At 41.0% G+C, this 13109-nt stretch overlaps 2 protein-coding genes across 3 annotated transcripts; one reads left to right on the forward strand and one right to left on the reverse strand.

The window, feature by feature from the left end:
• Positions 1 to 691: 691 nt before the first annotated feature.
• ncaph2 (non-SMC condensin II complex, subunit H2) lies at positions 692 to 8925 on the reverse strand. 2 transcript variants are annotated; one of them, XM_080755830.1, is made up of 20 exons: positions 8837 to 8925; positions 8387 to 8510; positions 8178 to 8279; positions 7890 to 7951; positions 7140 to 7221; positions 6694 to 6756; positions 6515 to 6594; positions 6167 to 6330; positions 5755 to 5912; positions 5429 to 5500; positions 4894 to 4957; positions 4220 to 4318; positions 3585 to 3629; positions 3418 to 3488; positions 2946 to 3066; positions 2617 to 2685; positions 2268 to 2305; positions 2048 to 2149; positions 1012 to 1161; positions 692 to 894 (listed from the first exon to the last, which is right to left on the reverse strand). In XM_080755830.1, exons 2-20 carry the CDS (start codon positions 8492 to 8494, stop codon positions 769 to 771), a joined length of 1776 nt encoding a protein of 591 aa, XP_080611956.1. In that variant the 5' UTR covers positions 8495 to 8510; positions 8837 to 8925; the 3' UTR covers positions 692 to 768. The 2 variants fall into 2 exon arrangements, with proteins under 2 accessions (XP_080611956.1, XP_080611955.1); XM_080755829.1 differs by having other exon boundaries at positions 2268 to 2317.
• An 825-nt stretch (positions 8926 to 9750) lies between these two features.
• On the forward strand, positions 9751 to 13104 carry atp6v1g1 (ATPase H+ transporting V1 subunit G1). Its single transcript, XM_080756056.1, has 3 exons — positions 9751 to 10003; positions 11958 to 12058; positions 12356 to 13104. Exons 1-3 carry the CDS (start codon positions 9922 to 9924, stop codon positions 12527 to 12529), a joined length of 357 nt encoding a protein of 118 aa, XP_080612182.1. The 5' UTR covers positions 9751 to 9921; the 3' UTR covers positions 12530 to 13104.
• Positions 13105 to 13109: the final 5 nt, after the last annotated feature.

Here is a 13109-nt window from a genome sequence, read left to right on the forward strand (position 1 = left end):
GTACCTGCACAACCTTAGTGATACTGGTAGATCGCAATCTACCTTTTGGGCACACCTGCTCAAGATACTGCCCCCGCTGGCACCCTTAGATCTCCATATATGGAGCTGACCTGTTCTGACATTCCATCTGTTGATCTGACCTCACCAAACCCTGTACATTCAAGACACGCTCCATATATGGCCAGTACAGAATTCATTCCATATGTTGACCTGACCGACTTAACTGGCACGACTACGTAAAAACAAAATCACGGGACCGCTCCCACGTAAATACTCTTGCGTTGTCGCCCCTCAACTTCTCTGCATGTCCAAAATAAACACACACCTCATTGAAAATTACTAAGCGTGTCAGTCACTCCCTGTCTGAAAATACCTTAGTGTGTTGTTTGCCAATGACAGAATGCAGGTTAGATCAGTGTGTGCTCCAAGTCAGGGAGCAACAGTCCTAGTCTTCAATCCATTGAACTGATCAACTGACTGGAAAATCTGTCTGGTAGATTGCCAAAATGTGGTAAATAATTGACTTTTTCTAAATTATTGGCTTTGCCGCCACCTGCAGGATATTTACAAACACCAATTGTTTCTTTTTTTTTTTTACTTTGTTTTTATTCAAAAGTTTTTTTTTATTTTTTACACCAAATAATAATAATGAACAGTCAAACAACAATTGTTTCAATGCAGTGCAGAGCACACCATACAGATATACATATAGACAACTCTCAGAGATGAACATTGGGCACCCACCGTGCCCCTCAACTTTAATGAGGTTTAGTCACTTTGGAGGTTTTTAAAGCGGTCAGTAGCCCTGTCCTTGCAGAGAAGGGTTAGTGCCATGGTGTCCAGGCTTTCCTCCAGGCCCTCAGCCTGGTCGATCTCCACCGTCATATCGTTGGCCTGGTAACGACGAGAGAAAGACAACATTCACGTCAAGTGTGATGCTGCTGCACTTGAGTCAGTCCAAATCAAAGAGCTCAGCTTGATTCTAAGTAGTTAAAACATGTGACTGCTCACCAGCTGGAGGGATGCCAGCATGTATTTGCACGCTTCAAAGTTGTCCAGGCCACACACAATAGAGGCGAAGGACTTCCTATGCTTCACGCTGCCTAAACTTTCCACAATCTTGTCACCATACTTGTGGATGTCAAATACGGCACGTGTCTCCTAGGTAGAGAAATACAGGCAGAGACAAAAAGTATGTGAGACAGAGACCCGCTTTCCACCGGTTCAGTTCTTTTTGGTTCTTAGTCCATGAGCCAGAGCTCCAAAATTGGTGGGAAAACTAGACCTATATTAAATTGTTTATAGGATAAATACATGATAACCCTTCCACAGTAGTAGCTTTTTCATATTTTCTATTTGTCATATTTTCCTACATAATGCCTCATTTTGCATATTTAAAAATGTAAAATTTGTAATACAATAAATCATTGTCTTCGTGTAAGTAATCAATTGGGGAAGTGTCATGGTGATAACAATCCAATATAGGTATGATTTTGCACACTCAATTCATAATTAATGTTCCAATTTTGGAGCTCTGGCTCATGGACTAAGAACCAAAAATAACTGAACCGGTTCCCATTGGGAACCAACCGGTGGAAAGGGGGCCATTGAGTGAACCAACGCATTCTGACAACCAATGGTTGTACAGCTAATAGCTAATGAAGATTACTACTGACTAGGCACGTTATGGATTATGGCAAAATGAGAATGCATACATCCAAATGAGTGTGTTGGATAAATGGCCGATTAAAAGTCCCCACACTGGTTCTCAGCTCCAATTGTTTATTGCCGTTCACCGGAAATGGGGAGAGAGATGGGGGGAAGACATGCAGTAAAGGCCGTCGGGATCGGGAGTCGAACCCGCGGCACACTGCCAGACTGGATTACCAGCCAAGGTGCCTGGACCATTGAGCCATGCCCCAGGCCCTGATGAAGATCTTTTGATTAAAAACAAAACAAGTGGCGCTGAGAACCAGTGTATAGACATTATTCTTTTAAAAATGCTATGGATTATGTCTGGTGAAACTTCAGGTAGTGTCCGTCGTACCTGCATTTCCAGCACGGGACGGATTTTCTCCTCCCATTCTTCAACTCTGCGCGACAGTTCCGTCACTTGTGCATAACCTTGAGTATTTTTAAGGAACCATTCCTGGAGAGGTTTACAGAAGACGGGGTTTACCATCAAATTCCATGCTGTGTGACTTTGAGGAAATTGATCAGTCAACGACAAGAGTGGGCTTTGTGCCAGAGAGACACTGAATGCATACCACATGTTTCTGCACAAGGTCCTCATAGCTCGCTCCATCTGTCTGGCTTCCTGGAATCAACGGGACAAAATTAAAAAGTTAATCACCGCCCATCGAAAACCGCCAATCACTGCAAATCACAATTCAATGAAAGAAGCAAGGCTTAGGCTGCTTGTGAATGCTTGTCTTTTAAATTGTGTTTGTATTATTTTTCCAATGTTAACATGATACGAAACATCACTGAACCAATAATTCAATTTCCAATTTCATTTGATTTGTGCCGATCGAGGATTAGGATTAGTTTACATTCTAATGGAGTGGACATCATCATCTGGTGGGTCTGGCATCAAACTTAAAGCCCATCATTTACCTGGTAATGGTATATCAAAATCAGGTAGGGCTTCATGTTCACCATCAGAGTTCTGATCATCATCACCACCTTCAAAGAGGGATATAGTAGAATGAGTCATTCAATTCAGCTCTCAACATAACCACTCTTTAAATTTCATTTTTGGGGGCACAAATCTGGCATAGGAAGGCCACGTCCTTTCGCTAACTAATAACAGTGCAGAGGGCCGTCGCTCCAATTTTGGTGACATCAAGTGTTCTCTGCCGTTTTCTACCAGGGAGGGGAAGAGGGGGCGGGTGCTCCGCAACGACAACATTAACAACAAGAGGAAGGGGGGTGGATCAAATTACCGGGAAGGTCTGGGGGATGAAGCGCCTCCCCGTCCTCATTCTCCCCTTTCGCTGCTACCTCTGGCTGCAGGTATGTTTTAACAAATTCCTCTTCGAGCACTTGGTCAGAAACCATGACACCCTGCAAGAGGACAATAACAATTTCCATTTATGAATTCTTCATAGATTTTAAATGAAAATAGTCGATCTACAAGTCACACTCGACAGGCTCACAACGCGTTGCGAGTGTGGCTATTTCCATAATTTAACACATGGCCGGAAGGCCAACTTATATTACCGGTATGTACCAATGTTCAATGTCAATAATACAAATGTTTTTAAATCGCATTTATTCTAATGGCAATGAATCGTCAAGTAAAATGTCATGATCGTGACAGCCCTAGCTATAGTGTCACACTGTTCTCATTCTCACAAAAAGGACCAACACCACAGCAGCTCTATGCATACATTTAATGTAAAGTACACTCATTACCGCTCTTCTCAAGTTCCTCTTTCGTGTGTTCAGCTTCTCTTTGATCTTGCTGACATAAATGTAGTTGAGATCTGCAACACAACCACCAGTCCAATAAATATCTCTTAATCCATGTATGTATTGACAAGTTTATTTTATGTGTCGACCGTTTGTGGCAGGGGCATTACCTGTGAACGTGGGCCCGTTTCGTAACTTCTGTTCAGGTGGGTCACCTGCATTAACAAAAACATATATATTTTTTTCAAATGAGGACAGCCTTTAGCCATTAATAGCATCCTGTGCAGTGAAACACATTAGAATAGGTATCAGTGTTGATTTCCTCGACTAATAATATGACGAAAAATGTTCGTCCACTGCCTTTTTCCACTGACAAAACTAAATGAAAACTAAGCTATGACTAAAACTAAATATAAAATTGACAATTTTGTCAATAAAAACTAGACTAAAATGTTAAGTGACTAAGACACAAGTCATTTTACACTTGGTTGCATGCTGAAAATAGCAGTTCTACAAACTCACAACGCGCTGTGCTGCAACGCGTTGTGAGCTTGTAGATCGGCTATTTTCTGCAAGTGTAAAATCAGCCATTACGACAGCATCAAGGCCCGCCAAAACACATTTTAGTCAACTAGATCAACTGCATATTTAGTCAACTAAAATCTTATGATATTTAGTGGACTAAAAGCACTAAAACATTCCAGGTGACTAAAACTAAATGAAAACTATTAAAAAGACTATGACTAAATCTAAAATCAAATGTTGCTGAAACACTGATACTGTAGGTATGATCACAGTCTCTTACACATCCCACGGAGGAAGATACGGAAGTCTTCAAGTTGAGAGTCGCCTTTCCTTTTTCTCTTGCCCCCATCAAGACCCGCAGGGACACAGAAACATTTCCCTTTGAAAAAAATAAAAATAAAGACACTTTTTAAGAGGATCCCTGGCTAATAAGCCTTGATACATTATAATTGCCTAACTAAAATAAAAAACACCTTAAATATTGTATTTATCTTTCACTCAATAAGGGCAAGTTGATGTAATTTGTCAATGTGTGGTTCAGTCCTATGGAATGCATCATGGAATGCATGTTCTAATAAAAAAGTATTTCAACATTGCTTTGTTAACCTTATTAAGTATTAAGTTATTGTTACTAGCGCATGCATTCCATAGGGCTGTGCCACACATGGACAAATTACATCATCAACTTGCGACAAGAGTGGTCCCTATTGAATAATTTACATTATAAACTATAGATATTATAATGTATTAAGGCATATAAGGCTTATTAGCCAGGGATCCTTTAAAGAAAGTATTGAGTGTTCTAGTGCAAACTATGATAAGTTGTTTTATTGCCACCATGGTCATTTCTCAATGTAGCTGCTATATGAATCCTCAAGTATTTCCTTCAGGTTGGTGCAAACATTCAAAAATGATTTCTTGTGACATTTGACGTACTTGAATGCCAATTCTTACCTGGTTTTAGAGGCTTATTCTCCCCGATTTCTTCATAGGGGTCAAGCAACTTCCACATGTCTGCCTATAAACAAAGCAAGCCAGTAAACTGGACAGTTTGACTCAGAGGGTATGTTGCAGACTGGTATTGAACCCGTGTCTCTCCCATTGGAAATCAAGAATTTACTGCTCAGCCAAAGAGGAATCCCCCTGGCCAATTGAGATACAATATATGAAAAGTACCGCTTACTAGAACACTTTCTGTTGAAAATGAAAGACGTTATATGCTGCTGCACGCCGAGATGAAGCTCCTGCATGAGGTTGTGATATTCGCCTGGCCTTCTCAACTATTGAAAGCCTTCTGCTTAGCCGAAATAGCACACTGAGCTGCTATGGCTTTTGGTCATTTCTCATTGGTTTGAATGGGAGTGCCTTCACATTTCTGTTTTTTGTTAAGGCAGATGGTGTGAACAATACATACCCTTTGGCTTCTGGGGCTACTCTGCTACGAGCATCATTAAGACGGTAAATGGAACCAGTAAGGCATTGTACCTACATGCTTCCTTGCCGCCATCTCCTCCTCCTTCCGTCCGTGTCTCTCTCGAAGCACTCTGCCTTCACCAGCGACCTGGGATTTTACACAGAACAAAAGTCAGGCCTATATGCTAGGGTGTATGATCAATAGTGAAAATAGCAGATCTACAAGCTCACAATATCTCACATTGTGATGCCCTTTGAGCTTGCAGATCTATTCTGGTATTGTTTTCCCCCTCAAAATTAGGACACCGGGTTGAAGTGAAGAAAAAACAGGTTTAGGTCCATACGCTTGTATTATATTCTAATGTAATATCCAACCTTTGTGTACGGGGTGTGACGTGGTACCTGGTTTCGTTCAATGTGCTCCCGTGAGACTTCTCCTTCTACATCCATCTCCATGCCATTGTCCTCCATATGAAGGAAGCTCCCGCCTCCATTGTCGCCTGTGCCCGCGTCATCGTTGGCAGCACCCATGACTGGTGCTACAACTGGCCCACCTGGCCCTAAAACAGAGGTACACCATTTAACAGAGCCAGAGGACTATAGTATAGTCCCATTAGTGGCTACCAACACACACGATCTGCTTGCAAGTACAGTAAACTTTCAGTGCACTACACTTATGCAAAAGATAACTTAGATTTGTGGCCTCTAGATAGAAACCGTTATACCAAAGGCAATATGTGTATTGTTCCCCTAGGACTACATAAACATTATTTCCCCACTTTTCTATGGCATTGTGATTCTGCTTCTGACTCACCTTGGTGCTGAGAAAGGGACCATTGGTCATTGCGCCAATTCTCCCCAATTGCTTTGGACCACACCGTGTCTAGTTTGAAGCGGATGTCGATGAAATCTTCAGCATCTGGGATGTAGTTGTTTATCCGAAAGTCCCTCCAGCTGCCTAAATCCTCACCTTTCAGGCTAAGGCAAGCAAACAAAAATACAAATAGGTTCATAAATTGTCAATAATAATGAATATAATTTATATATTTGCAGATTGTACCAAAGTGAATTGTGGCGCTATAGGCTACATATTGAAAACAGTATTGAAATTGAAAGCTAGTGCTAATTTCACAATATTTTGGTAAATGTTGTCGGCACTCACCTGATGAGGGGTGCTTTCTGCTTCTCACGGGGCTCAAAAGGAATGAGAGCCTCAGGAGGGAGAGGTGGCACATACACATTCTGCAATAGAAGATACACACCATTATTCAGTTGGGAGAGCACATGGTCAAGATTTCCTGCTCAAACCTGTGCATTTTTTAAGGGGTAAAGGGTACTAACCGTGGTGGAATCGGCGTCTTCTGGGCAATCTTTGTTCGATGTGACACAGTCCAATGATTTGAACTGAAGGACAATAAACAAAAACTATTGTATGACAATCTCTGTAATACATGACAGTAATATTTAGTTACTTGGATCCCTAGTTCTCAAAGTGTGGTTCAGGGACCCCTGGGGTTCCTTGAGAGGGTTCCAAAGGGTCCCCTCCTAAGCAAAATGAGGAACAGTTAAAAAGCTTAAGACCCATATTCTCACATTGCGCTGCGAGCTGGTAAATTTGCCATTTTGGAAAATGTTATCAAATCTCTTAGGAGGGTCCTTGGCACAAATCCGTTCAAAAAGGAGTATGTATGTGGGGAAAATGCAGATCAATTTGGGGGTCCTCCAAACATGAAAATGTTTGAGAACCACTGATATAGGTGATGTTGCTTGATTGCTTCTCTCCTTACTGCAGAGTCTTCCTCCTTGTCTTCATTGGATTCTGCCTGGTCCTCGCCATCATCTGCAGATGTCGCCGCCTGCTTGGCGCGCCTGTCACACAACACAGAAGAGATTGCTCACATGAAGACTGAAGTGGCTGAAGTGGTTGGCATTTATTTCTGTTTAGAGGTTCAAGGTTTCTTTACGGTTACATCTTTTGTATGGGTACATGAGAGCAAGGTTTTGCCATGGAACCTTTCTGTGACCTGAACCAGTGAGATTCACTTCAATTCATAAGATTATTGAGCCAGTTTAACCGGCATCATGTGACTCAGAAATATGTCAAATGTTCAAAAGTTTCACGTTGCGACATGAAAGAAATATACACAGGTACAGGTACATTGTACAATAACCGTTAAATCTTAAATTAGTATTTGTACTGTTATAATATGCATATGTACAAAATAAGCAACATTAAAGTACCTTCAACCTAAGGCAATAGCATGACTAATATAGCAAGTTAATGTTTTAGCCTGATTTAGCCTGAGGAGGTCACCTACCTCAATGATTCAAATTATTTCGTTATGTAAACACCATAGTATCTATCCGACCTCATTCTGTGTTTTTTATCTATCTGACCTCATTCTAATTTTTTTATTTGTATGGGCAAATGTGCAATAGTGCTCCAAAAGGTCAAGTTTGTTAGTTTACACAAGGCAAACAAAAATGCAACTTCTGCTTTCAACATACAATAACACTGCTAATGTGAACATGCTCACCTCTTCTTTCTGTCGTTGATGTATTCCAGAGTCTGGTATACCAGACTATGTAGAAGCTCCACCTGAAATACAAATAGAAATCATTAGCCCATTAAAACCGGGAATGTGTGTGTGTGTGTGTGTGTGTGTTGGTGACGGTGTGTGTGTGCAGAAAGACATTTTGTATAATCGGCCTCAGGTCTTTACTGGTTAAGACAAGCGTAAGATGGGGACATTCTCATGGAAGTTAGTTGGAACATCATGGAAATGGTGTTTAGTGTGTTTCCCGTTGCAGCCATACATGCATACCTTCTTGCTGTATATGCAAGCCGATCCTTGAATGAGCAACGCTGCTTCTGCAAAATTCAGCGTGATTTGGCCACCATCAATAGTGATGCTCATTTCCTCCAGCTACCAGGGCAGAAGTAGGGATCATCAATCCATGACACCATTCATGCTTGCACTTATAAATGTGTGAAACATTACAACTTCAGAATTTGTGAATTTAGCATTCATACCTCCTCCAGATAATCATTGAGTTCCGAAGCAACGTCAATTTCCCAGTTTTGGGTGAGCTCACGGATTGGTTTTAATAAGTGAGCATACCGGCTCTCTGTGGCCTCCATGGCTCCCTTTCTGTCGCTGTACAAAGGGAATACAGCAAATGTGTTAGGCTCAAATTGCACCATTTTGGAAATAACTCTTCCTACTTCACAGGTGTTACCAATGATATTATTCTAGTCAAACAGTGTCAGGGTGCGGAGGTGGAAAGCCTGGTGAGACGAGGTTATGTAGACTGCTAGCTACGAACGACGTGGCTAGTGTTATTTGTTGATTGATGGAACATTACGGACGGTCTCCGGCTATTTATTTATACCGGTACAGAGGAAATGATCAAGAAATGTAAGATACGAGTGTCCCACGCAGTTCCCATGCCTGCTCATGTAACGTTTATTCAACAACATTACCTGTATTTGCTCAATGTAGTTTAGTTCAGTCACTGCAGTCAGTGTGTTGTTGTCGTTGTCGTCGGGCTGCTGAGTTCTGTTGAATAAACCGCCTAACGCAACGGCCAGAATTTAAGAAGCCAGGGTTGCCAGATTGTGTGAGAGAAACAAGCAAACCAGTTCTATGAAATCAGGCCCAAAAGAAGCAAGCACTTCGACCTTTAACATGTAAATATACCGGTAGGCCATTTTAAAATAGTAAAGTAGATCTACAAGCGCATGAGATTGTAGATCTACTATTTTCAAATACTTGTCCGTCACTTATAATAAGCTGATATGGCAACACTGCCAGAAGCGCGCGCGCCGCTCATACACTCTTCCTGTTCAGAACGCATTGCTGCCACTTATCGGCCAGGAGGTGGCAGTACAGCGTGACACCCAGGCTTTCATTCTTCGGGGCAAAAAATATGAATCCATATCATGATCCATATCCCACTGAGGCGAGGTTAATATCCCACCCACAGACCCGCCTTACAAGCGCTGCTTTGCTCGAGGCCGCCCGCCCTCACAAAACGAACACCCACAGTTTGTCACATGAAAAAAGTCAGCTGATCCTGATTCCTGACTGTCTTTAACATTTTTAGTTTTAGTTTTAACTGATATGTAAATATGCTACAAGACCCACGTACTTCACGTGCTTTTTTATTCTCCATACGAGGTCAGCTGACTTTAATATTTGTTGATAATGTATTCATAAAATTATTGCAATAATACAAATAGAAATCTGCTTAATACTATGCTACTATACTAACAACAACAATAACAACAACAAAATAACAGCAGCAACAACAACAGTAATCATCAATTCATAATATTTATTATCATCCTGCGCGTTGACATGTCACGTGACTTTATTAAGCACCGCGACGTCAGCTGACTTGCCTTAGCATCATCATTCCTGTTTCCTCCTCCCGACCTTCACGAGCCCATCTCTCATCCTCTGTTTTTTAAATCTAAAAACTCGTTCATTTATTGTTTCGTTGTACTGTTGTTGTACAACTCGTTGTTGTTTTGGGCCTTTTTTGAGACGAGAAGAATACGAAAACATGGCGAGTCAGTCCCAGGGCATCCAACAGCTGCTGCAGGCCGAGAAACGAGCCGCAGAGAAGGTGGCCGAGGCCCGCAAGCGTAAGTAACCGAGCAGAACGTTTACGTTACCTATCCAATGTCTTACTTTTATAGTTAAAGTAATGAATGATGTAAAATCGTATTAAACTGCCGCAACGATGGGTGTGTTTGGCTGTCCGTGTCACTCACTGTCGAGCCTTAACGAATTGATTGAGCAAAGTCGTGCTTAGCCTATAGCTAAGTTGGTAGCTGTCAAACATTTTTTTATATATTTCAAGAACCTCCACAACTCCGATTGTGTGTGGAGTTACAGACATGTAAGGGTACATTTGGCCCCGAGGGTCCCTGAACTCACTTTGGTAACATATGTCTGCAGCTACTAACTGTTAATGCTGCTGTTTAGATAATATTGCCGTTGGTACTATAGTCTTTAAGGCTATGGACTAGAGCTAGTACTATAGTCCTACTGCTATTTTCAGTTACTACCAATACTCCTAGTACTCGAACTAGTACTGCAAATGTTACAGTGACTACTACTACTACAACATGTAATACACTATACATATATATATTTCAGTATAGTGCTGATTTTCAACACCTGTCGTTACAATGTATACACAGTCAGGGTTGTAGTATCAGTGTATAGTATACTACTACAAGGTGTCATAGATTATACTGTGGCCTTCCATAATGTAGTATACAGTACTACACATTGGGAGATACAGTGTAGTATGTATAGTACAATGATTATATGTCAAATGTTATTCTGGTTACAGTGAACCTGTGTGTCACAGTCAGCTGACAAAGTCAAATGGAATTTTCCAGTCTCGTGTTAAGTTGTAAGCAGTTGTGACTTTAAAGCTGCAATACGTAACTTCTATGTCCTACCCGTGATTTGAACCCGGGTCTCCCACATGAGACGCCAAAATTCTACTACTCTTTCATGATGGAATCCCCCACTTGTCCACGCAGGGTATATTATATATACAGTATATTGTGCAAACTACGGTACTTGTCAAGTCAGTCAGTAGGCGGCTCTGAATCTTAGCTGAAGAGTAGACCACCGCTCTAACTACTGCAGATGTGCAATTGTGCATGCAGATGCTTTAAAATGTTTCATTCATAGAATCAAGCTTTAAGTGATTATTATTTAAAAAATGTCTCCTTCTCTCCAAGGTAACTGCCATTTTAACCACAGGCCCAGAAACAATTCGCAAATAACTGTCAAATTATTTTACCCTCATAATGACAAATATACTGATGAAATGCATTGAAAAGTAACACATTCCCATATATTTATGGAAGCCTGCTTTTATCTCACAATTGGCATGTATGCTAAAACAGAATTAATTTGCCAGTAACCTCCATAGAAGATTTGTTATGAAATGTTTTTTTTTCTAATATTCCAAACTAAACGAAATGACTAGTACACTTTGAGAGAACAAGGTACGCCTTAAAAAATATAGAGACAATTTGATAAGTTTTACTGCCCTCGTCCGTTATTTTAATAGAAGCACCTAATAGATAGGATACCATTGATATGGTTGACTGTCTATCATCATCATTTCAAAGAGTGTTGTTGCTTTTCCATTACAGCTTACTTTATTTTATGCAGTGTCACTGAGCAGTATACTGTAGGTGGGAAGTAGCTCTGGTCCATAGCCTTAAGGACTTCTCCTTAAGGCTGTTACTCCCCATTTCCTGCCATTGCATGAAGACTGCACAGCCTGTCGATGTCTGCAAAAAATCTAAAGAATGTTTTTTCTACTGACCAATTCAAAGACGTTTTTGTTGCAAAGAAAGTCTACTTTCCCTAGTGAATGCACTCTGAGCCCCTCATAACATGAACATAAACATAAAATGCACTTTTTGGCCAGAAAAGAAAATATTTCACCGGAAGAAAAATATATGGTTTTAGTTACTCCACTGCCCCCCTTTAACTACTTACCGGTATTGTATAGTGAGATGTATAATGTAAATCTGATATGAATTTGTACCTTTCTTTGTGTTTTAGGTAAAAACCGTCGTCTGAAACAGGCCAAAGAGGAAGCTCAGGCTGAAATCGAACAATATCGACTCCAGAGAGAAAAGGAGTTTAAAAGCAAAGAAGCTGCTGTAAGTATTACTAGCAAGCAAGCAAAGCAGTATTTTTCTTACTGCCTACATTGAGGGAAATCAACAAAGATGTTAGAGTATAATATTTAATGCCTTCATCCCGGCAAATGATGAATGATTAAGTAAAACACTCATACGACACTTGACGTCTTTGATTATCAAAGATGTCAATTCGTGTGCAATTTTCAACTTTTTAATTTTTTACGAAAATGTTAAATTCAAACGTAGTATTTGATTCTTCTTAATAAAATAAATTAATAAAAACAAATGAAATAATGTGACCCTCTCTTCATCCAGGCCCTGGGCTCCCATGGTAACAGTGCGGTGGAGGTGGATCGTGAGACTGTCGTCAGGATGGCCCAGATCCAGAGCGGCTTCGGGCAGAACCGCGAACCTGTGCTGGCGTCTCTGCTGGCGGCCGTCTGCGACATCCGTCCTGAGATCCACATTAACTACAGGGTCGCTGGTTAAAAGGGACATAAATCCTGCCGGCCCAATCAGCCCATCCTAGGGTTCGGTTCCTACCCGATGTTCTGTAGCTCTTGATAAAATGACACCCATCTGTCGCTTGTGTGTGTTTGTATTTGGAAGGTGCTTTTGATTATTTATGGTACGACTGATAATGCTCGTTTTCATTCCCTTGCCAGCGCCATGGCTACTTTGTGAAATTGTTATTTGAGTCTTACTGTATTGGATTATATTTGTTATGACGAGGTCCGACAATAAGGACTCTACCCGCTTGCCTGGGGCATCTTGATTGATCATGGTTCAGTTTCTGCCATATTACTTTTGTCGGACTGTAGTGCACAGTACACGATCAACAGGCAATGGATTAGTATATTATCAGAAATGTGCACTGCACCACTGGCAATGGTACCCCCTAGGCAGGGCAAGTAGAACTTTGGATGGGGCAAGAAGTACTTTCCCTGCAGGGTAAGTAGGTAAAACCTTAATGTCGGACCCTGTATGTTATGTTGCTAATTGCTATGGTATTGTGTGCTCTGAAATATCCAGTGGGAAAATCATATTAAATGTTAAATGATTAAGTGAA

Source organism: Protomyctophum bolini, assembly GCF_963924005.1.
Source record: "Protomyctophum bolini genome assembly, chromosome: 22".
Lineage (NCBI taxonomy): Eukaryota > Metazoa > Chordata > Actinopteri > Myctophiformes > Myctophidae > Protomyctophum > Protomyctophum bolini.